General features: G+C 37.0%; 1 protein-coding gene across 6 annotated transcripts in view; it reads left to right on the top strand.

Moving 5' to 3' along the window:
• The window catches only part of UBAP2 (ubiquitin associated protein 2), a 123103-nt gene that overhangs the window by 48914 nt on the left and 50663 nt on the right, over nt 1-23526 (top strand). For 4 of the 6 annotated variants that reach the window (XM_090274290.1, XM_090274287.1, XM_090274285.1 and 1 more), the window contains 3 exons: nt 792-902; nt 7839-7992; nt 9345-9422. In XM_090274290.1, coding sequence (XP_090130416.1) covers nt 792-902; nt 7839-7992; nt 9345-9422 — 343 coding nt within the window. Of the gene's footprint in view, nt 1-791; nt 903-7838; nt 7993-9344; nt 9423-23526 lie in introns of those variants that run through there. The other 2 variants (XM_090274288.1, XM_090274289.1) reach the window with 2 other exon arrangements.

The following is a 23526-nucleotide window of genomic DNA, read 5'->3' as shown; positions in this document are numbered from 1 at the left end:
TGAACCGCAGCTAGTGCATATTAAAATAGTAAAACATAGTCAAAACACAATAGTCATACATTTTTTAACTGATAATTGAGAAATCTGTATTGTGTCTAATCTGATTGTTTCTTGTGATGAAAAATGGTAAGTAGCTTAATCTCTCTTGTTAAAGAGAATGTATCAAGGGGGTTTCTTTGATTACTTCAAACATAGCACCCAGTGGAATCTGCTTGAAAACATAGAATGTCTAGGAATGAGTTTTGCGATAGCTTCAGAATTCCTTGTGAGACCTTAGGTTATAACTTTTTATGTATGTTATACTCTGAGTAGTAAAAGCCTATTGTAGGGAACTTTGTCCCTAAGCAAAACAGTTGGACTAGATGTTCTGTTAATGGTGGTCACATACTCTTGGTCTTTGGGAAACATATATCAGTCCCACTTAATATTTGAGTAGTTTAGAATTTTGGGAATCCAGGCCATGAAACTAAGTTTGAGTAGTACTGGTAGCTTATCCAGAATATTCTGAGGATATTGGTATGTGTATATGTGTGGGCTGCTGATTAATAATCTGATATTGGTCAACTTGGAGGAGGGTTGATTTGTAGTTTGACTCTGCCAATATTGGTGAAAAGACATGGGGTGGCCACAAAACACAACACAACAAGACAGGTAAAAGCTCAAGAGTATGGAAGAGGCTATCTGTATGTGGAAGGATTGAATAATTTCTGTCTTTTATGTAGCAGAATCTTAAAATTAATATCAAGGGCTGTTTTTGAGTCTTCCTAACCATTTTCTTATAATTACAATAGCTTATGGAAGTGACAGGCAAAAATCAGGATGAGTGCATTGTGGCCCTACATGACTGTAATGGAGATGTGAACAAGGCTATCAATATATTGCTGGAAGGGAATTCAGACACGGTAAGATTATTAAGTATTATTAATTGATTTGCAGTGCTAAGATTTGTTTCTGATTTCATATTACATTTTAAATTTCACCTTATTTGGGGGTGGGGGTGGAGGGGATTATGGGTGCCATTCCATATTTGTTTTAAGATCCAGATGAATACTAACCTGAAATGACTGTCTTTGTTACATATGGTTTCTTCGTGAAGTCGTAGAATATGAAGACTCGAAAGAGAACTTGGTTGTCTACTCCAGCTCTACACAGTTTACAAAATTCTCTGGGCCTGTGGACTTTCTCACCACCTGAGAAACACTTCTCTTGGTTCCACTGCTCATGTTTCTTCATCTCTGTCGTCACCTCTTACTATGTACTCCTTGTATCTCTAGACTAACAGAAAAAGCAGGATTTGCTGTATATCTATTTGCTTATGTGTGAATATCCTACAGACACATTTTCATGACAGTTCGACAGACATATAAAAGGAGAAAAGGTGATTTTTGTTTGTTTTTTTAGTTTAGTAAAGTTTGAAGAATGTGCAGGCATACTTAGAGCTCTTCTCTTTTATTTTAGGAAGGATGCAACTAAAGCCTCATCAGGCGGTTGTCAGCCCTAATCTTTTGATATCTATGTGGAGCTTGCACAGTATTTCATTTGTATTTTTTAAACCGAGGAAACCACTTAAGAACAGATTAAAACCAATAATGATTTAACTAAAAAAGGATACAAAAATGAACACATCAAGAAGTACCTTCCTGCCCTGGCTGGTGTGGCTCAGTGGATTGAGCACCAGCCTGTGAACTGAAAGGTTGCTGATTTGAGATTCCCAGTCAGGGTACATGCCTGGGTTATGGGCCAGGTCCCCAGTTGAGGGCATGTGAGAGGCAACCAACTGAAGTTTCTCTCCCTCCCTTCCCCTCTCTCTAAAAATAAATAAAATCTTCTTTTTTTTAAGTGCCTTTCTTGTTAGTGTTTAGGCTTAACCAGGTTCTTATTTTTAGAGATAAGACTGTATCAGAGTCAAGCTGTATAAAAATGAACTGCCATGACATGTTCAAATGTAAAATGAATATCTTTTTATTTAATATGAAACAATTTTGTTATTAAATAATAAGATACTTTGGAAAATATTTGCAGTATCTGTGGGTAAAATTCCATGCAAGATAACACTGCTCCACATGATAAACCACCAAGTATGTCAGTGTGTTGGGAAAATATATCATGTTAAATGATGAGATAAAATTTTGAATAGCTTTTGTTTCCTGAGCGGCTTGTATTTACTGGGTTTTATAAAATATGGGGAATGTGTTTACCTCATTATTACTGAATTCAGTGTATAATGGCTCTCTTGTTATTTTCAAAACGAATAAATAACTTAACTTCCCTCATTATAAAAAACAATCACTGTGAACAAATTGAATATTTCCAAATTATAATAGGAGGGCCTATTTTCTCTTTATGGTAAAGGTAGGATGGCTACTACTTTCTGTTGCCTTTCCTTTACCTCCAGCAGATTCCATTCTTTATGTGGTAGTCGGGTAAATTTTTATCTTTGTGGTTTATTGAGTTTTAACTTCTCATTTGGGACTGAACCCGAAGAAGGTGGTTCTGGCTGAATGTTATATAAATGATGTCTTTTTTGTTACCTCTTTTTTCTTTTTATTTATTTACTTTTAGAGAGGGGATGGTAGAAAGTGAGGGAGAGAAACTTCAACAGGTGAGAGATACATGGATCTGTTGCCTTTTGCTTAACCCCAACTGGAGACCTGGCCCACAACCCAGGTATGTGGCCTGACTGGGAATCCAGCCAGCAACCTCTCAGTTTGCAGGCTCAGTCCACCGAGTCACACTAAATCCAGGGCTCTTTTGTTAGCTCTTGAACCTAGAAATCGCGCAGTGGTAGCCAGATCTGGCTTGTTTTCTTCAAAGATAAAAAAACAAAAACAAATTAGTGCTTGTATCTAGACACAAAAGATGTATGGTTGATTGGAGGTAAGATGATTTAGGAGATATGCAGAAGCATAGGGGAAGTCTTTTAGAAACCTTGTTTTGTTTATGATTATTCTGTGGTGCATCTTTTCTTTCATATTATTTGCTGTGTCTCCACCCGGTTCCTCTCTGCAGCATGGCTAACCAGCAGCAGTAAGGAATATCTGCAGACTGGGGTGCTAGAGAATGTAAATACTATGGTGTTGCTAGAAGCAAGAGCATTGAAAGTAAGCCATGAAAGCAAACAAATCTTGTCCCGTTGGCTAACTAATTTTTGCCAAGGTCTTCTGAAACAAAATTATCACTTTTCAAAAGTGTCAAGTGGAACCGTCAATATTTTTAAAGATGAGTTTATCTTTTTCATGTAATAGTTGCTGTCACAAAGGAAACATTGAACATGATCATAAGTACTGAACTTTTGTGTTTCATCACAGTGCTTCTTGTTTGGCAAAACAGTATTTGTCCATTGCATTAATGTACCTTTTTTTTTTTTTTACCCCAAACAACACATGTAGTTCCTGGCAAATATGAAGGGGTGGGAGAGTGATTTTTTGAAAGATCTGGCCTGGAAAGCTGCTTTTCTCATTACTAAATGTGTTGTCTGGGAAAACCATTGCTGTCCTATTGTACAAGTAGTCAAGTACAGATGACGAAGATTGGTGGAAGTTGTGTTGAAAATCTTTTCTAATTGTTTCACTTTGAAAGCTTGTGTGCATGCTTGTAGACTCTTGTGCAAAATGTGCGATATTCTCTTTAGCATTTGCTGTGGTGTAAAACCAATTGCCCTTTAAAGGTTCTTTCTCTACTTTCCCCCACAAATAAGCTCTTGTTAGATTTTGTAGAATTCACAAACCACGATTTGCTTCAGGGTATCCTTTGCTAAATGAAATGGAGTATGATATTTCTGTCTTTCAAATGTTTTACATAGAAAGTCTGTCCCTTTATAATGATTGAGTCTGGCAGTGTAAAGATATTTTAAATTGTATTTATATTTACCTTGTGCCAGCTCTACTGTGTATAACTCCAGGACCTCTTGTTAATCTAAGAGGACAGGATTCTGTCCTACATAGTTGTCTTGTTTATTTATATTAGTGAACATAATAAATTGAGTTTGATATTGGAATTGTCTTCTGGAATAAATAAGCTTTACATTTTCTCTAATTAAAGAAGCAGTGCAGAAAGGTAAAAGATTAAGTTCAGTGAAACAGTCTTACTTAATAACTATTTCTAACTTTAATATGTACACAGGCTTTTATTTGAACTAAACAATGTAATTGTATTTTGTATACTATTTGCTGAAAGCTTACATATCATGGATATCTTTCTTTGTACACCTGCATTACTCTTAAAATGGCTACGTAATACTCCCTTTATGGATATTCTAGAGTAGATAGTCTCTTAGCAAGGTATTTGGGGAATCCCTGTCCCTCCTTTTATTCTACTGATGAGTGTCTGTACACAATTATCAGATTATGTCCTCTGACTGAAGGCCTAGACATAGGATTGCTGGGTCAAAAGCTGAGAACTATTTAAAATTTGGATACTGTTGTGATATAGACTTACAGATGCATGTTTAATTAGAACTAAAAATACCTGATTATTCTGCTGTAACTAAAGATTTTTAAATATTTATCAAACCTTAGAGGTAGAATATAGCTTCTAATTTGTATTTTTTTAACATCCCATCAGTTTATATGTAACTAAATAGTTAATCAGGTTTATGGATATCAAAAGTTTTCTTCTAAAAATGTTTTAAATGTGGTCCCCATTCTTGTGGAAATATTAAACTATATCTGTTTAATTTTAGTTTATTAATTCCCAGTGCCTATGTTTATTTGAATATGCAATGTTAGTAATTTTCTTTAGTGTTTTTTTAAGCTTAAAATAGTTATTGCTCTTACTTTGAGGATTGAATCACTTCAAATCTCTTGTGAAATAAGGTAGATTATGAGAAAGTAAATAGAAATAAATGGTCCAGTTTTGCACGTGTCCAGTGACACACCCTGATTGATATCTTTTTTATTTTAAAGATTGAGTATGTATGTATGTATGTATGTATTTATTTTTAGAGGGGAAAGGAGGGAGAAAGAGAGGGAGAGAAACATCAATGTGTGGTTTCTTTTCACACGCCCCCTACTGGGAACCCGGCCCACAACCCAGGCATGTGCCCTGACTGGGGATCGAACTGGCGACCCTTTGGTTCCCGGGCTGGTGCTCAATTCACTGAGCCACACCAGCCAGGGCTATATCTTTTTTAAAAGTATATTTTATTGATTATGCTGTTTTCCCAATCTCTTCTCCCCTTGCTCCCTCCTCCTAGTATCCCCTTTCCCTCTGGCAATCGTACCCTCATTAGTTTATGTCCATGGGTCGTGCATATAAGTTCTTGGCTCCACCCTTTCCTATATTATTCTTAACTTCCTCTTGTCTATTTTGTACCTATCAGTTACGCTTCTTGATCCCTGTACCATTTCTCCCTTCCTCCCCTTTCCCTCTCCCAACTGAACCCTCCAAATGATCCTTATGATTCTGTTCCTGTTCTGGTTGTTTGCTTAGTTTGTTTTTGTTTTTATTTTTTTAGATTCTGTTATTAATAGTTGTGAGTTTGTTGTCATTTTAATGTTCATAGTTTTTATCCTTTTTCTTAAATAAGTCCCTTTAACATTTCGTATAATAATGGTTTGGTGATGATGAACTCCTTTAGCTTTACCTTGTCTGGGAAGCATTTTATCTGCTCTTCCACTCTAAATGACAGCTTTGCTGGATAGAGTAATCTTGGTTGTAAGTCTCGGCTTTTCATCACTTTGAATACTTCTTGCCTGCAAAGTTTCTTTTGAGAAATCAGCTGAGAGTCTTATGGGAACCCCTTTGTAGGTAACTCTCTTCTTTTTTCTTGCTGCTTGTAAGATTCTCTCTTTATTTTTAGTCTTTGGCATTTTAATTATGATGTGTCTTGGTGTGGTCCTCCTTGAGTCTAGCTTGTTTGGGACTCTCTGTGCTTCCGGGACATGTATGTCTATTTCCTTTGCCAAATTAGGAAAGATTCCTTCGTTATTTTTTCACATATGTTTTCAATTTCTTGATCTTCCTCTTCTCCTTCTGGCACCCCTATGATTCGGCTGTTGGCACATTTAAAGTTGTCCCAGAGGTTCCTAAGCTTCTCCTCGTTTTTTTCCATTCTTGTTTCTTCATTCTTGTTTCTTCATTCTGTACTGGTTGACTCCTTTTTTCTTCCTTATGTTCCAAATCATTGATTTGAACCCCAGTTTCCTTCCCTTCACCATTGGTTTCGTGAGGATTTTCCTTTGTTTCACTTAGCCTAGCCTTCACTTCTCCCCTTATGGGTTTGCTGTATTCAAGCATATCTGTTAAGTTTTCGAGCATCTTTATCACCAGCGTTTTGAATTCTGTGTCTGTTAGTTGGCTATTTCCTTGTCACTTAGTTCTCGCCCTGGAACTTTTGATATATTTTCTCTTCTGGGCCATACTTCTCTGTCTCCTCAACCTGACAGGGTCTTGTGTTTGCCTCTGTATCTTAGGTAGACCTGTTGTACCTATTCTGTATTTGTCAGTACAGGACCACCCGTTTCACCGCGTTTTGATGCTGTATGTGGGGGAGGGGTATGAGAGGGAACAATGCTGCTTGCTCAGTACTCGCCCCTTTTCCAGGAACTTCTCCCACTTCCCGTATGGGACTGGCCCCTCTCTAGCTGTTGCCTTGGTTGTGGGTCCCAGAGCGTGTGGGTCTACGGACATTCTAAGGCTGGAGGCCCTCTAAACAAGCAGACTCTGCTGAGATGAGAGACCGGCAGTTTTTTTTGCCGCCCCAACCCCCACTGGTTTTCACAGTCAGAAGCAATGAGGCTTTATTTTCCCCAGTGCAGGAACCATGACCTGGGCTGTCTGGTCTGGTGATGGGAGCCATCTCCAGGTGTCTCTTCCTATGTTTTTTAATGTGTGACTGTGCTTTCCGTCGGCTGGCCACAGCTTCTGTCACTGCTGATGCCTTCACACCACCCTGGCTCCACCCCTTCTACCTGTCTGGATGAGTATTTCTTCTTTATATCTTTGTTTGTCGGACTTCCATGCATCTCGATTTTCTCGAACTTCTGGTTGCCTCCAGTTTTGAGCTAGTGCTCCTTCTTTGTTCTGGAGGGAGATGCAACGTCCATCTTGGTTGGAAGCCTGATATCTTATTACGTATATTCACAAGAACGTAGTTACATTGACAAGAATATAGTGTCTCATTCTTTTCTCAGCAACTTTTAGAGTAGATTTACAGTTGTTCACACAGAAAATAATACAGTAATTAATAAATAATAATACAGGAATAAACTGTGTTTTGTGTACTCACAACTGTAAACCTACTTTTACACCAACCTGTATATGGTGTGATTTGGTTTGGTATCACCATCAGAGGAGAGGTGAAGAAGGGAGTTTATATAAGTAATTTGAATTCTCATTAGAACAGGTCATTTGAGGTTTAAATTTCAGGTGCTTTAACCCCAAATTTTATTTATTTACCATTAAATATTTTTTGGTGGTTACTTTGGATAACTGAATAGAGAAAGTTGTATTTCTAAGATTTTAGGGCATCATACTATGTAACTTTATAATCTTTGAGCTTATCTATGTGTTTACTAGGTTTACGCCCTACTGAGGTAGGTGAGGTTGACATAGAGTGGGAACTTGGGGAAATGACATTTACATTATTCTCGTCAGCATGGGAAAAGGCTTTCTGGTGGGACACCATATAGTTATGTTGTCAATTCAGCTAGTTGCTGTAATCTTTTGTCCTCTATATAGCAAAGAAACTTAGCAAGAGGTATATGAAAAGAATTAAAATGGTAGGCAAGCGAGCTGCAAGGCATGGGTAATTGGGTTTGGAAGATACATGCACATAGTCTTGAAAATTGTACACACTTTGAATGACAACTCTGAATAACAACTGTTATCTTTGGTAGACTTCATGGGAGACTGTAGGGGGAAAGAAGAAGAATTTTGGAAAAGAAAGTTCAGAAAACAAAGAGAATAGAGAGAAGAGAATTGAGAGAGAAGTGAGTCGTGGACGTGGAAACAACAACCGGAAAGGAAGAGGTGGCAATCGTGGAAGAGAGTGTAAGTATGGACCCTTCTCCTCAACTTTTTATGATGAAAAATTTTATATACACTGAAACGCTGAAGGAGTAGCGCAGCGAATGCTTATAGATCCACTTCCTTGATGTGTCATTTGTTACTACAGTTAACACTTGGCTTCTAATGGACTTAGTTAACTTAGTAACTGATGCAGTTTCATATCAGCACTGGCTTGGGCTGTAGGCAGGTAGTTTTGTGTATTAAGACTGCCTTCTGTTGTGAATGAAGTGCATTCTCTAATTTTAAAAGAGGATTTTCATTCACTGATAGGTGAATCTGTTTATTCTTCCCCATTTGTGGATACTCATAGTATAGGCAAAGGTTAAATTAAGTGGAAAGTTGTTGGATAGGGAAGGTTTTCTTAGTATTTTCCATTTGACCCCGGTTTTGCTGTCATTAACTGAAAGCAACAACCTGCTGTATAGACTTACCAAAGTAGCTAAATTATGAATGAATAAAATATAAATATTTACCATATCACCTTAAAAACCTGCTAGGTTATTCCATGGATATTTATTATATACCTACTGTGTACCAAGTACTGTTATGGGCATTCAGCAGTGAATAATATAGAAATCTTTGTCCTCCTAAAACTTACCTTTTAATGGAGGTGGACTGAAGTTAACAATAAAAACAAAAATAACATTTCATATTAATATATTTTAATGGTGTTATGTAGAAATTATGCTGTGGGGAAAAACAAAGGCAGAGAGATGGGGATTATAAGGAGGGGCGTGGCAAATTTAAGTGAAATAGCCACCAAGAAAGGCCTCACAACTCATAGGAGTTAGTCCCTGAAGGAGATGAGGGGAATAGGCTGTGCCAATATCACTCATGAAATTTCTGTATTACATAGAATCATTAATGCCATTATAGGTATGGGGAGAAGAAAAGACTGTGTTGGCACGTTCTGGACAGTTCCTGTAAAAACCTGGCTCACACTAATTTCTTCAATAATTCAATATTTCCTTGGTAGTGTTATTTTGTTATTGCAAGCCTTTGCAGACCTTAAGCCTAACCAGTGAGCAGATTTGTGGTGTATTACATAGTTGAATAACAAAAGTGGCGTTTTGAAACAAACTTACTTTAGGGGAGGATAAGTACAAATAAAAGAAAAAGTGGTATGTCATTTAAATTTCTTTTTAGAATTTTAACCGAAGATAATAAGCAAATGTGCTACCGCTCAGTTTTTGAGCCACTTTTATTTGGTTTTGCTTTTTCTCCTTTTTGAACCCTTTGGTTAAATTTTAGCCTTTTAATAAAAGTCTTTTTGTTCTTGCCTTTAATAGCTGTCTGATATGATTATGTGTAAGAGGTGCTCTTTAATTTCTTAGTTAGAGGCGAAGAGAATGGGATTGATTGCAGTCAAGGAGACAAGCCTTCAGACCGTGGTAAACGAGCCCGTGGTAGAGGTAAGACAGAATGAGAGGGAAGGAGATGCTTGTGACTGGAAGAAGGAGGCAATCTGTTTGCTGTACTGGGCTCTAAGACATGACAGTGTATTCTGAAAGAATGGTTCATCTTCTGAAATCTTTTATTTACTGATGTCTACATGATGAAGTGTTTGGATTATATAATTTTGAGAAAACTATTGGTTGTTTTTAAATGAGCTGTGAAGACCCTTTATATGAATAATTTAAATTTTGAAGCTCTGACCAATATGTTACTATTAACTCTTTTATGTTGGACTTTAAGAAATGTATTTTAGCCCTGACTAGTATGGCTCAGTTGGTTGAGCATCGTCCTGCAAAGCCAAAGGTCACCAGTTTGATTCCCGATCAGGGCACATGCTTGGGTTGTAGCCTAGAATCCTGGTTGGGGCGCGTGCGAGAGACAACGATTGATGTTTCTCTTACACGTTGATGCTTCTTTCCCTCTTTCTCCCTCCCTTCCCCCTCTCTAAAATTAAATAAATAACATCTTTTTTTTTTTTTTTAAAGAAACGTATTTTAGCATTGGCTAGGTGGCTCAGTTGGTTGGAGTGTTGTACTGATATGCCAAGGTTGCAGGTTCAGTCCCCAGCTGGGCACATACAAAAATCAACCAATGAATGCATAGTGGAACAACAAATCAATGTTTCTCTCTCTTCCCTCCCTCCCCAATCAATTTTTTAAAAACTTTGAAAAAGAGGAATGTGTTTTACCCACTGGTTTTAAAATATAAGTTATTCGCCCATTGATTATCCCTTCCCCTCCCCCATTTTCTGTTAATGATCATTTCTTAACATTTATTTATTTGAGATGTCATTAAGCCGCTTTAAGAATGTAGTTTTTGCCCTGACCAGTGAGGCTTGGTTGGGCATCGTCCCATGGAGCGAAAGGTTGCTATTCTTGGTTGAGGCACATGCTTGGGTTCTGGGTTCAGTCTCTGGTTGGGGCACATATTAGAGGCAACCGATTGATGTTTCTCTCTCACGTCAGTGTTTCCCTTTCTTTCTCCCTTCCCATCTCTCTAAAAATAAATAAATAAAACCTTAATCTTCATTAAAAAAAGGGAATGTAGTTTCATATACCTTAAAGTTGTGGCTGAATTTTTTCAGGATTGCAAGTACATGATGTAATAACGTACGAACCCTGTTTCAGTTCAGTGGAGGAGCTACACGAATTCACTGACATTATCTTTGATCCATTATTCAATGCAGTTGTGACTCTTCTCCAAATGAGCATTTTATAGTGCCAGAATTTTTCAGAAATATTACGTGTAGCAATAATGTAGGTAGTACGTGTACTACCTACATTATTTATATACTGCACTTTGCTATTCACTTGTCCTACAATAATTTACTAAACTTACACTCTGTGGGCCAAAGGTAAATGATTTCCAGAGGTCAGAAAAGGACAAAATTATGTACTAATTTGCCAGGCACAGTCAAAATAAGATTGGAATTATTGAATAGATTTTAATTATAATTCCCTTTTCTTGCCTTTTTTATTATGCCCAATTTTAAGCATGAACAAAAGTGGAGAGAGTATTAAATGAACCCCACGTCTCCTCACTCTTATTCAACAATGCTTAAGGATTATAGCCGTGTTTGCTCTGTCACTTTCATTCCTTTCTTTGCAGAAATATTTGAAAGTATTGAGTGGATTTTTTGGGGTCACTTACCCCCCCAATCACTATGGTAAGCACCTCTGGAAAATTAGACAGTTCATATGTTACCATAATGCAATTTTCACATCTAGAGAATCATAGTAAACTTCTATCATCTGATACTCAAACCATTCATAAATTTCTCTGATTATTTAAAAAATGTCTTTTCATAATTAATTTCTTTGAATCAGAATTCAGACATGATCTGTACATTACATATTTTAATTTTCTTTAATCTAAAATAGTTCATCCCCGTCTTCTTTGTACCTCCACTTTTTTCTCCTTACATTGTTTGTTGTTAGAACCAAGTCATTTTTCCTATAGGATGTCATGTTTTACATTCTATGACATATTTGTCTTTTTGTTCTTGTGGTGTCATTTAGCTTATTTTTCTAGCCCTCATATTTACTGTAAATGTAACTTAGCTTTAAATACTAGATTTATGCTTAGCTTTATAGGTAAGCAGGTGGTGGTGGTGAGTATTGTACAATATATTGCATTGCACCAAAAGGTACTTTTATGTCTTCCTTTTCATTTTTAATGGGTTTATTTATTAGTGGGTTTAGAATTAGTATAATTGAAATTTTTAACATAGTCATTATCTTGGATTTTTTTGTTTTTGTTTTTATTTATTCTTAGAGGGAAGGGAGGGAGAAACAGGAAGAGAAATATCGATCAATTGCCTCTCCCAGGGACCCAGGCATGTGCCCTGATGGGGAATTGAATTGGCAACCTTTCGCTTTGCAGGATGACTCCTAACCAACTGAGCTACACTGGGTAGCCTTATCTTGGTTTTTATTTTTTATTTTTTAAAAGATTTCTCTGAGAATTCAAGAAGAGCACTGCAACATATGTAATTCCACATTGTGATTTTCTTTGTGACAAGAATACTTTGCTCAGGGGAAGTTTGGACCTTTCTTCATCTCTCTAATGTTCAGGGCTATAGCTAGGCCTGCTACCCCCTTTTTTTTTTTGGTGAAATTAGTTTTTGTGATGTTTATCTAAGTAGAATTACCTAGTTTTGGAATGTTTTTCTCTCTGTGAGTTGGCCAAAAAATGGACCAAATAATAATAGATAGCATTTACTGTGGGTGCTTTATTCTGTAGCAATAAATAATCCACTGGGAACTATTCCTAGTAATTTACATGTATTTTCCTTTAATTCTTTAGTAAAAACCCTTTGAAGATTGTTGTTGTTATTCTCATTTTATAGATGAGGGGACCAGATTATTTGCTCAGGTTTGAACTATTGGTTTGGCCAAAAAGTCCATTTAGTTTTTTCCATAAAATAAAATACACATTTTTCATTTTCACCAGTAACTTTATTGATTTGGATATTTTGAGTATGTCACCTGTCTCCCACGAGGTAGAACATTGATTGTTCTCAATTAATGTCTCGATTTGCTCTCTATCAATTTCAACTGGTCTACCTGACCTTGGAGCATCGTCCAGCAAAAAATCTACAGCACAAAACTTTGCAAACCACCTCTGACATGTTTGATCAGTCACAGCACCTTCACCATACACTGCACAAATCTTTTTTCTTGGCATTTTTACCTTTTTTATTTTTAATTTTATTTATTTTTGAAGAGAGAGGAAGGGAGGGAGAAAAAGGGATAGAAATACTGATGTGGGAGAGAAACATTGATCAGCTGATCACACAGCCCCAACTAGGGACATGTCCCGCAACCCAGGCATGTGCCCTGACTAGGAATCAAACCCTCGACCTTCCAGTTTGCAGGCTGGCGCTCAGTCCACTGAACCACACCAGCCAGGGCAGGTTTTTACCTTTCTTGAAACAATAAAGCATAATATGTCAAAAATGTTGCTTTATTTTCTTCCATCTTCAGTATTAAAATGGCTACACAAAAATTTACCGATTTTGATAAGTTTTTAAATGCATGCTGTTATGATAGCTGTCACAATACAATCTAACAAAACTGTTTTGAATGAATTTAAAGAAAGGTGCTACTGGAGCCAGCTTATAGGGAAACCAAACAAACTTTTTGGCCAATCCAACAGTTCTATTTTATTCTGGAACCAGGGTTCTTGAGGAAGACCAAGGGAGGGAGGGGAAAGTCAGAGTGAGTAGTAAGTGATTGTTTGTCTTGTTGCCTCCTTTCTTTCTCAAGGCTGACAAAATCTTATTAGTGGTGAAGGTAAACAGCTGGAAGGACTTAACGAGTGGGTAGTCCACTGGGAACTATTGAATAGTGTATGAGAGGTTCCGTGGATTGATAGGAGCAAAACCAAGTAAAATCTTATATAGGGATAGAATACTGGCTTGCATTAAAATCCCTAATTCAAGTATGTTTACTTTTAAGAAAGGGTGTAAAGTAGTGCGTGAGGAACTCAGTTTGTGTTTTTGAAAAGATTTTATTTGTTTACTTTTAGAGAGAGAAACTTCCATGTGTGAGACAGGTACATCAGTTGGCTGCCTCTTGCACACCCCCATCTGGGCATCTGGGGACCCGGTCTATAACCCAGGCATATGCCCTGACGGGGAAGCAAACTGGCAACCTTCTGGTTTTCAGGCTGGCACTCAGTCCACTGAGCCACACCAGCCAAGGCCAGATTGACTCTTCATAAACCCAGTTACACTTTAAAAAAAAAATGAGTCCATCCTCCCCCACATACAAATAAACTTTAGTGAGGTATAATTTTTATGTCATAACACACATATTTAAATATCATTTAAACAGGCTATTGTAAGGTAGTAGTCTGTGTCTGGAGATTTCTTTAAATCACTTAGTATCCAAAGTCCAGTACAGGACAAGAGAGGGTAAAAATACATAGTACCCAGTGTGCACAAAACACATTTTTCCCCCCTCAGTGAATAGTAAAGTCCAGTTTGATAGTAAGTGAATAGTGGTTCAAGACTAATAGCCGACATCACTTTATAATTAAAAGGATAAATATTCTTTATTTTTTGAAAAAAAATATTTGTTTATTTATTTGTAGAGAGAGGATAACGGAGAAAGAGAGGGAGAGAAACATCACTCTGTGGTTGCCTCTCACTCGCGCCCCCAACAGGGGACCTGACGTGCAACCTAGTCATGTGCCCTGACTGGGAATCGAACCAGCGACACTTGGCTCGCAGGCCGACACTCAATCCACTGAGCCACAGCAGCCAGGGCTAGGATAAATATTCTTTATGTAATATGTTCCTTCCCAGAAGTTGGGTTGTAAGTTATTTAATGTCTTAATTTACTCTTGTAGTTTGTTGAGTTAGCCTTAAAATAGTTGATCTGTCTCTTTCTAGTTTTTAAAGTGTATTTAAAAAGCAAGTACATGCTTTTAAAAATGCTTATGTTAGACCCTGACTGGGTAGCTTAGTTGGTTAGAGCATCATTCAGATATGCCAAGATTGCAGTTTGATCCTTGGTCAGGGCACATACAAGAACCAGTCAGTGAATGCATAAATAAGTGGAATAACAAATTGATGTTTCTTTCTCTCCCTTCTGTCCCTCAAATTAATAAATTTAAAGTGTGTACTTTTAAAACAGTTTTTTAGGTCCATTGCATTTATTCTTTCATTTTGACCATACTTGTGGGTTCCTGTTGCTGGCTTCACATTGGCTGTCCCTCAGAACACCAATCTATACTTGTGGTCAAATCTGCTAAAAAATTTTTTTTTAAATTATTACTTCACTTTATTTTTTAAAGGTGTGGTTTTCTTTTAAAGATTTTTATTTACTTTTTTTAGAGAGAGGGGAATGGAGAGGGAAAGAGAGGGGGATAAACATCAATGTGCAAGAGATACATCAAATGGTTGCCTCTTGCATGCCCCCAACTGGGGAACTGGCCCGCAACCCAGGCATGTGCCCTGACTGGGAATTGAACCAGCCACCTCCTGGTTCGCAGGCCGGCGCTCAATCCACTGAGCCACCCCAGCCAGGGCTGCTAAAATGTTTAGAGTTGCTAAAATTTCAGTCAGTCATCCTTTTCCTCCTTTATTTTTGCCTTATGTGCATGGTGTTGTCTTAAAAATATTTTGAAACAGCATGGATTTAATATGCTAACCTATAATCTTTTTATAATGTGTGAAGATGTGATAACCTATTACACAAAAAATCATGCATATCATAATATGGGAGTATGTTTAATAGCATAAACAGTATGTACTATATAGCAAATGAATAAAATCAAATTCCCTTATATCTCTAGTTCTTTTCTACCTTTTCCTGAATTTTTGCAATATGTTCAGAGGACCAAGAATCAGTGTGACATGTGTAACAAATAATTTTTTTATAATTAAAGTTTGTGGAAAAAATTCTTGTGAGTTGTGTGTTTTTATGAGAAAACAACAGACTTTTTAAAGAAGAGTGGCAGTTGCGCTGGGCTGTATTCAGTGTTCTGGTCTTTGCTTTTTGAAAACTAAGCCTGGTAGTTGGTGTGAAAACGTTTGGAACTTTATGAAAGTTGAACATTCAAACGTATGTGGCTATCAAATTATATTGTGTAGCTGGTATTAAGTATCCACTGCTTAACTAGAAGTGTTCCTGACTTACACTTACTTAAATCTTGAGGTTAGTTGAAGATGGTGTTGAAAATTCCTGAGATCTGGAGTGTTCTGGATAAGGTTCTTTGTCATATGTCATGTACTAATTAGTCGTCGTCGGCAGCCGTCCGTCTCGAGAGACGATGGTGTAGCTTCTCAAGAGTCTATCTGCACCGCCGAGAATGGCTATGCAGTCCGACTCGGGAGTGACACGGTATCTGTCTCCTGTGTTGAATCGACATCTTGCGATGACGCTGGAGTGTCCTCTCCAGTGAAGCTGAAGCTACAGAGCCTGGGCAGGGTGATATGGAGGGTCTGCTGTTGCCCATGCAGCAGACCCCCCCTCTCTTCGCAGCTGAAGGGTCCAAGGGAAAGACGGAGTCGATACAGCTTGGGTTCAGGTGCGCCGCAGGAGTTGCCGGTGTTGACTACAACGTCAAACCGCCTTAGGGACTCCGGCTCCAGATTTTCTGTCGGGGTTTACTCCCTTAGCCTTTCCCCTGAAGAGGTATGCCGCAAGGCAGCGGAGGTTTTTTGGAGTCAGAGTTTTCCTTCTCTGATGTGCCCTGACTGGAAGATCGAACCAGCGACACTTAGCTCGCAGGCCGACGCTCAATCCACTGAGCCAAACCAGCCAGGGCCAACTAATTAGTAAAAACTAAGTATATTCTGTGTTCCACGAGCTGAAACTGCTTACTATGGTGTATATTTAAGAACATGTTTTTATAGAGAAAATTATAAATTTACCATTGTCACACTAAGTATAGGAAGATGGTAAAGAAGATGGCTGGCATCTATACTCCTTAGTTTTTAGGCCTTAAACCTCGAAGTGCCCACCTTGGAAGAGAAAGAAAACAGAAGGTAACAAAAAGAAGAGAATCATTGTTACTGGCCACTAAGTTTTACTGTGCCTCTTAGTTCAGGGCACTCACAGTATAATACCAATGTCATGTGCCTAATTAATCCTTACTCTGCCCTATTCTATTTAGAAGATAATTGTGGAATTTCTTTGCTTTAAGGTTTCAGGAATACATAAGAACTGGGGTGTATGTATGTAAACCTCAGGTAGAGGTTTTTCTTTTCCAGGGTATTTGATCCTTGAGATCCTTCTCCTGGCCTTAATGGGCTTCTTAGAGAAAGGGTCAGATCTTCATGGGTGAATTCCACTACAGCACTATTTAACCCCTCAGTTTGACCCTTTGAGAGTAAGGATTGAGTGACAGTACTTGTATTGGTTTCTTAGGGACGTATTTAAAAATTAAAGGCTGCTGAAAGACTGATCCTTGTTAAAAATGGAACAGATATATTGTTATAAAAACACATCCTACTTAATAGCCATTGAGTTGGAGAACATGAATATAGATGGGAGTTGGCTTTGACTAAGTGCGAATAACGAGATAGAGTTGATATGTTTACTTTGGTTTTATTTAGGCAAATAAAACTAAAATAAGGAAAACTTAACAGACTAAGTAAAATCACCATAATTTTTTTTTAAATCATAAATGTCATAGATGAAATCTTTGTTTTACTTCATGTTTTTTTATGGACTCCATGGTGATTGTTCATAGAATTTTCCCATTGATAAATCAACAGTGAATAGGAGCGGGGCAGCATGTGAACAATCAAAAGATATAGTCATTTCACTTGGTAGGAGAAAAATGGGAACTTAACCCTTTGAGTGCCATGTGTAATTAGAAATTTGTATGAACATGAGAAAAAGTTATATCAATATATAACCTGAGATACAAAAAAAGAGAACAAAAGATAAAATACGAATTATTTCATTGTTATTTACATTTATAGCCATCGAAAAAAGAGTCGCTGGGAGCGATGCTGGCACTTCTGGAAAAATTTGTCAGTGTTGCTCACAGTGACATTGGCACTCAAAGGGTTAATTTTTCTAGTCAAAATCTTCAGCAATTGCTTGATATAAAACCAGCTATTGAGACTTATTATTATTATTATTTTGGGGCCTTTATTCTTTACTGGATCAATTGGCCTCTCTAGATAGTAAGTTTATAAAAGAGTGGGAAGGAGTCAGATTCAAGCTGAACTTGGAAAATTATTTCTGTAGAGTATATCTTTTATTAGATTTCTGGGTATTGGAATTGAAGTTGAGGATTTGGTCAAGGAATTGAGTTAAGGCTGAAATGCTAGAATTATCACATAAGTATGTTTATTAGCAGGCCCTTTGGTAGATTGTCCATGGTGGAAAGAGAGGCTCCTGGCAGTTGGCAGTCCTCCTGAGCTTTCTGAGGACCTTCCTGAAACTCAGCTCCAGGGTTGTTAGAATCTATTGAAAGGATTGCGCCTGTATTGGTATTGGCTACTTGTTCGCTGATACAGGGGACGCAGCAACTAAAATTGTTCTCAACTATAATTCTGAAAAGCAGAAAAGAGATAAGCAGAGAGTAATTTACTGTTTTATAGAGAATAGTGTATAGGTGCTGTTCTTTGTAGTCTACATCATTGTATTTAAAACATAATTTTAAGGTTGCTTTCCTTAAGGTATTTCAGACTTTCAGGCTATATATGATATAGGCGTTTATTTTCTATCATATCTTCTTCCATCTTTTATGTATCTATACTTAGGGGTATATATTTCTTCTAAAGTAAACAGTCTCTCTATTTTTTGTCTTGCTATATTTAGGAACTCTAAAATAATATAAAATTTTGAGTAGTTTATTTGCTTCTTCCTTTTTATTGAATTTATTAGGATGACACTGGTTAACAAAATTATACAGATTTTAGATGCACAATTGTACAGTACATCATCTGTATACGGTATTGCGTTTTCACCACACCAAGTCAATCTCTTTCCATCACCGTTGATCCCCTTTGTATGCTCTAAAGTGGCTCATTTTTATTGGTTCTTTCATTTAACTTAGTGTTGAATGTATTTTATGAGGAAAAATATTTATTACAATACTTTCCATATGAGCTGATTTTCTGTGCCACACCAGAATGTGTTTACTAGAAATGACACTCTCATCTTAAAGGTTAGATTACATGATAGTTATTTTTAAGTTATCTAAATAACTAAGAAGATATAGTCAAGCCACTCCCCTACTCTTTTATTCCTATAAATTTCTCTTTTTTTATTTGTGTGTTTTTTGACAGCATGTGTGCGTTGTTTTTGTCTTGTCTTTTGGTGAGATTGAGTCAGGTGAGGTAGTGAATATTACTTGAGTTTGCAGCGGAGTGGTTTCTTTCTTGATGGAAGGAAAATAATGCTGTAGAAAAGGCAAACATAGTTTCTCCCTAGCCTTCTTCACTCCTTTACCTTACTTACCCCACTGTTCTATATTAAGCAACACAAATGATCTACTTTTAAAACTAATACATGAATGTAGTCTGTATAATATAATTGAAAAGTAATTACTGAGTACCAACTGAGTGCTGACATTCTAGTCTTAATTTCTGAGTCCTCTGCAGTGCCTTCTTGGGTCCTGGTACAAACTATATTTAACAGAATACAAGTGTTCAAAATTAATTAGTGAACAGCAAGGTTATGTCTTGTAATTAAATAGTGATAACTATTGCGCTTCTAAATATGAGTAATCCACGAAAATATTTCATATTTACGAAATTGGGGTTATGTATTAGTATTAAATACATAATATTTATGTACCTATTATATTGTTGAAGATATTGTTGTGAATATGATGTGGTCCTTTATATCCTGGGAGAGGAATGAGAAGAGACAAGGAAAAGCACTTTTTGATTTACTTAAGAAAATGATTGGTGATGTGATTAACTTGTCAGTAGTTGTCTTAACAATTGTCAGTAGGCTCTCCTTTGGTTTGAGTGGTCTGGGGTGGTCTCAGGAGGTGGGATTTAAGTTGAGGAGGAAGAAAACCATATAAAAACCTGGGTAGGAACATTCTGTGTGGAAAGGCACAGCTAGTGCAGACATGGAAAACTACTTGGACTTTTTTTACATAATAAAAACTACTTATGGGAATATAAAATATACTAAGAAGTGCTCAAGGTGTGGTTTTAACTTTCATTTTGAAATAAAAAATTTAGCGCTGGCTGATATGGTTCAGTGATTGAACACCAGCCTGTGAACCAAGAGGTCGCCGGTTCAATTCCCTGTCAGGACACATGCCTGGGTTATAAGCCGGACCCTGAGTTGGGGGTGTGCAGGAGGCAACCCACTGATGTTTCTCGCTCTCTTTCTCCCTCCGTTCCCCTCTTCCTGAAAATAAATAAATAAATAAATTTTAAAAAATGGAATTTTGTATAATGTTCAACTAGATCACCCGAATTTCAACATTTTGCATTTGCTTTATCATTTTTCCCTGTCTGTACATATTGTTTTTTCTAAAACCTTTGAGTATAAATTCCAGACATAATGCTATTTTACCCCTTAATATTTTAATGTATAACTCCTAAGAAAAAAAGATACTCTCTTATAGAGGAGCTACCTTAAAATGGTCAAGTCAGAAAATTACTGTTGCTGCAATCTATAGGCTTTATTCAGAAATTTTCATTTTATCTTGCTAATGTTTTTATAGCAAAAAAAGAAAATATTCTGGACCAGGATCTAATCCAGGAACACACATTACATTTAGTTCTCCTGTCTGTTCTAGATCTAGAACAGTTCATCACTCTGGAAAGTCTGTCTTTCATGGCTTTGATGCTTTTGAAGCATATGGACTCTTGTAGAATGTCCTTCAATATCAGTCTGAGAAGTTTCCTCATTATAACACTCAACTAAGCTATTTTTGGCAGGGGTACCAGGAAGTGAAGATAACTGTAAAATGATACAGGCTCAACCCATTACTAGTGATGTTAGTTTTTATTTAAGGAAGGTAGTTTCTACCAAGTTTCTCCTTTGTAAAGTTACTACCCCCTCCTTTTTATAATTTATAAGTATTTGGTGGGGGGAAGTACTCTGAAACTTTGTAAATATCTTTTTCTCCTCAGACTTTCATTTACTAGTTTAGAATTTGTTTTTTTCTGAAGTAATTATTTTGACACATTTATAATTAGACTTTTGTGCTAAGGAAAAGCTAATATATGGGCTGAACAGATCTCTGGGTATGGGGACAGCTCATAGCAACCATTTTTTATCACTGAACCAGCTCTGAATATTTGGGAACTTTCGTTGACACGAAGAACTTTAGAACTAGTCATGAGCCAGAGTGTGCAGTGAGGAATTCAAGTAAATGTGCTTTCTGGTATATTTGACTATTATTAAAGCCCTCTTTACAGTCTTTTGGGGATAAGGGAAGGGAATTGCTTTCTGTCTTTTTAGATGAGGATCATTCTGCCTACTGGTTGTTAACTTTTGGCACTGGGGGGATGTTTGCAATTGGGATCTGCCTTCACTAGAGGTGGTTTACTGGCCTCTGCAACCATCACTATAATCAATTTAAGAATATTTTTATCACTCGAAAAAGAAACTGTATCCTTTATCAGTTCCCAGTTCCTTTACGCTCCTCATCCCCTGCCCCAGCAGTAAACAAGCAGTAATCTGCTTTCTGTCTGTATAAATTTGCCTATTCTGGGCATCCCATGTAAATAGAATCTTATAGTGTTTTTCGTGTGTGTGCGTGTGACTGGCTTTTTTCACCTAGCTTAATGTTTTAAAAGTTCATCAGTGTTGTAGCATGTATCAGCACTTCATTTCTTTTTATGGCCAAATAACGTTTCATTGTATGAATATTTGACAAGGTGGGTTTTTTTAACTGCTTTTTGGCAGTGTTACAATAGACAGTAGCCATTGCTATACATTATTAGGATTCTTCTACTGTTTAGGGCATTTCCCTCTATTCCCTCGTCTCTGGGAATAAGGTAGATTTTTGTCAAGACCGTATTTTTAATAGTTTAACTTGAACTGTTGGGTAATTTAACTGTACATGATTAATATACATTTTTGTTATATTAGCATAACTAATATAGCTTCTTGCAACCACCTTTCTCTGAATTTGACTCTTCTTTTGTACCTCATATAAATGGAATCAAAATATTTGTCCTTTTGTTACTGGCATGTTTCACTTAGCACAGTGTCCTCAAGTTTCATCCATGTTGTAGCATGTGACAGAATTTTCTTCTTTTTAAGGCTGAATAACATTTCACTGAATGTATATACATAACTACATTTATCCATTTACCTACTGACGGACCTTGGGTTGCCTCTATTTTGGCTGTTGTGAATAAAGGCTGATGTTAGTGTTCACATGTCTCATTAAGACCCTACTTTCAAATTATCTTGGATAGAATTATGGGATCATGTGGTGATTCTGTTTTTAATTTTGGGGGGAACTGCCTTACTGTTTTCCATAGTGACTGCACCATTTTGCATTCCCACCAAACAGTGCACAAGGGTTTCAGTTTCTCTAAACCCTTGCTATTGTTATTTCTGTTCTTTTTTTTTTTTTTTAATGATAGCTATCATAATGGGTATCAGGTTTCCCTAATGATTAGTGATGTTAAGGATATTTTGTGTGCTTTTAACCTTTGCATATATTCTCTGGAGAAATATTCAAGTCCTTTGCCCATTTTTGAATTGGGTTGTTTGTTTTGTTGTTGAGTTGTGGAAGTTGTCCATGTATCTTTGATATTCTTTATCAAATATGATGTGCAAATATTCTACAGGCTGCTTTTGTACTCTGTTGATGTTGTTTGTCATCTATTTATTTTTGTTGATAGTGTCCCTTTTTTTTTTGCAGTTGTATAACTTTATTCAACAATCAGTTAGTTCTCATCCACATTAACTAGTTTTTTTTGAAAGTGGTGACAGTTATGTAGGTGACTAAAGTATAGAGCTTGTTTGGTGAATCTTCATCCTCATTACATTTTTTGGACAATCACACAGGATGCAATATTCCTTATTCCTTTTGCTCAGACAGCTTTGTCAAGCCTGGTGTCAATGTCGACATCTGGAAATTCATTCTCCTTCATGGCAGATCTCTGGGTTGAGTGCCTGAGGGGCAGGCTTCTTGAAACCCGCTCCATGGATATGCTTGTGAATGTTGATGGTGTAGTCTCTGTTTACTACCTCCTTGATGGCAGAATGGCCCTTCTTCTACCCACCCATCTTTGCGGGAGCCATTATGCCATGCCCAGCTTGGAGGGATAGTGAATTTTGATGCACAAATCTGATGTCTGTTTTTTCCTTCCTTGCATGCCTTTCATGTCATATCCAAAAAATTATTAACTGAGTGCCCTGCAGCTTTTGCTCTATATTTTCTTCTTAACCCTTTGAGTGCTAACATTGCTGTGAGCAACGCTGACAAATTTTCCCAAAAATGCCAGCGTCACTCCCAGTGACTCTTTTTTCGATGGTATAAATGTAAATAACAGTGGAATAAGGCATATTTTATGTTTTGTTCTCCTTTTTTTTGTACCTCGGGTTATATATTGATATAACTTTTTCTCATGTTGATCCAAATTTCGAATTACGCATGGCACTCAAAGGGTTAAAGTTGTATAGTTTTAGCTCTTTAAGTCTTTAATTCACAGTTTAGGATTTTGATCAAGAAAGACCGAGAGTTGTTGAATAAAATTTATTCTTCTTGCTGGCTGCCTTGCTTGCTGGCACATTGGTTATTGGTTTAAGGCTTAATGTTAAAAGAGGTATTTAATAGTACAGTACCACAGTTTACTTAGCAGTTTTCTGTTTCTGTTTCCGTTTTATTTTATACAAGACGCTTTACAATGTTATGTTGTTTGCACTAGCTGGTTTTAAGAGCAAGAATATTTTTTATTTTTATTTAAATATATTTTATTGATTATGCTATTACAATTTTCCTAATTTTTCTCCCTTTGTCGCCCTCCACTCAGCATCCCCAACTCCCTCAGGCATCCCCACACCATTGTTCATGTCCATGGGTCAGGCATGTAAGTTCCTTGGCTACTCCCTTTCCTATCCTGTACTTACATCCCCATGGCTATTTTTTTTTTTTTTTTCTTTC

Source organism: Furipterus horrens, unplaced genomic scaffold, assembly GCF_987537825.1.
Source record: "Furipterus horrens unplaced genomic scaffold, mFurHor1.1.pri manual_scaffold_4, whole genome shotgun sequence".
Taxonomy (NCBI): domain Eukaryota; kingdom Metazoa; phylum Chordata; class Mammalia; order Chiroptera; family Furipteridae; genus Furipterus; species Furipterus horrens.
Note: the sequence above shows the minus strand (reverse complement) of the source record. Positions and strands in the feature narration are given on the sequence as shown.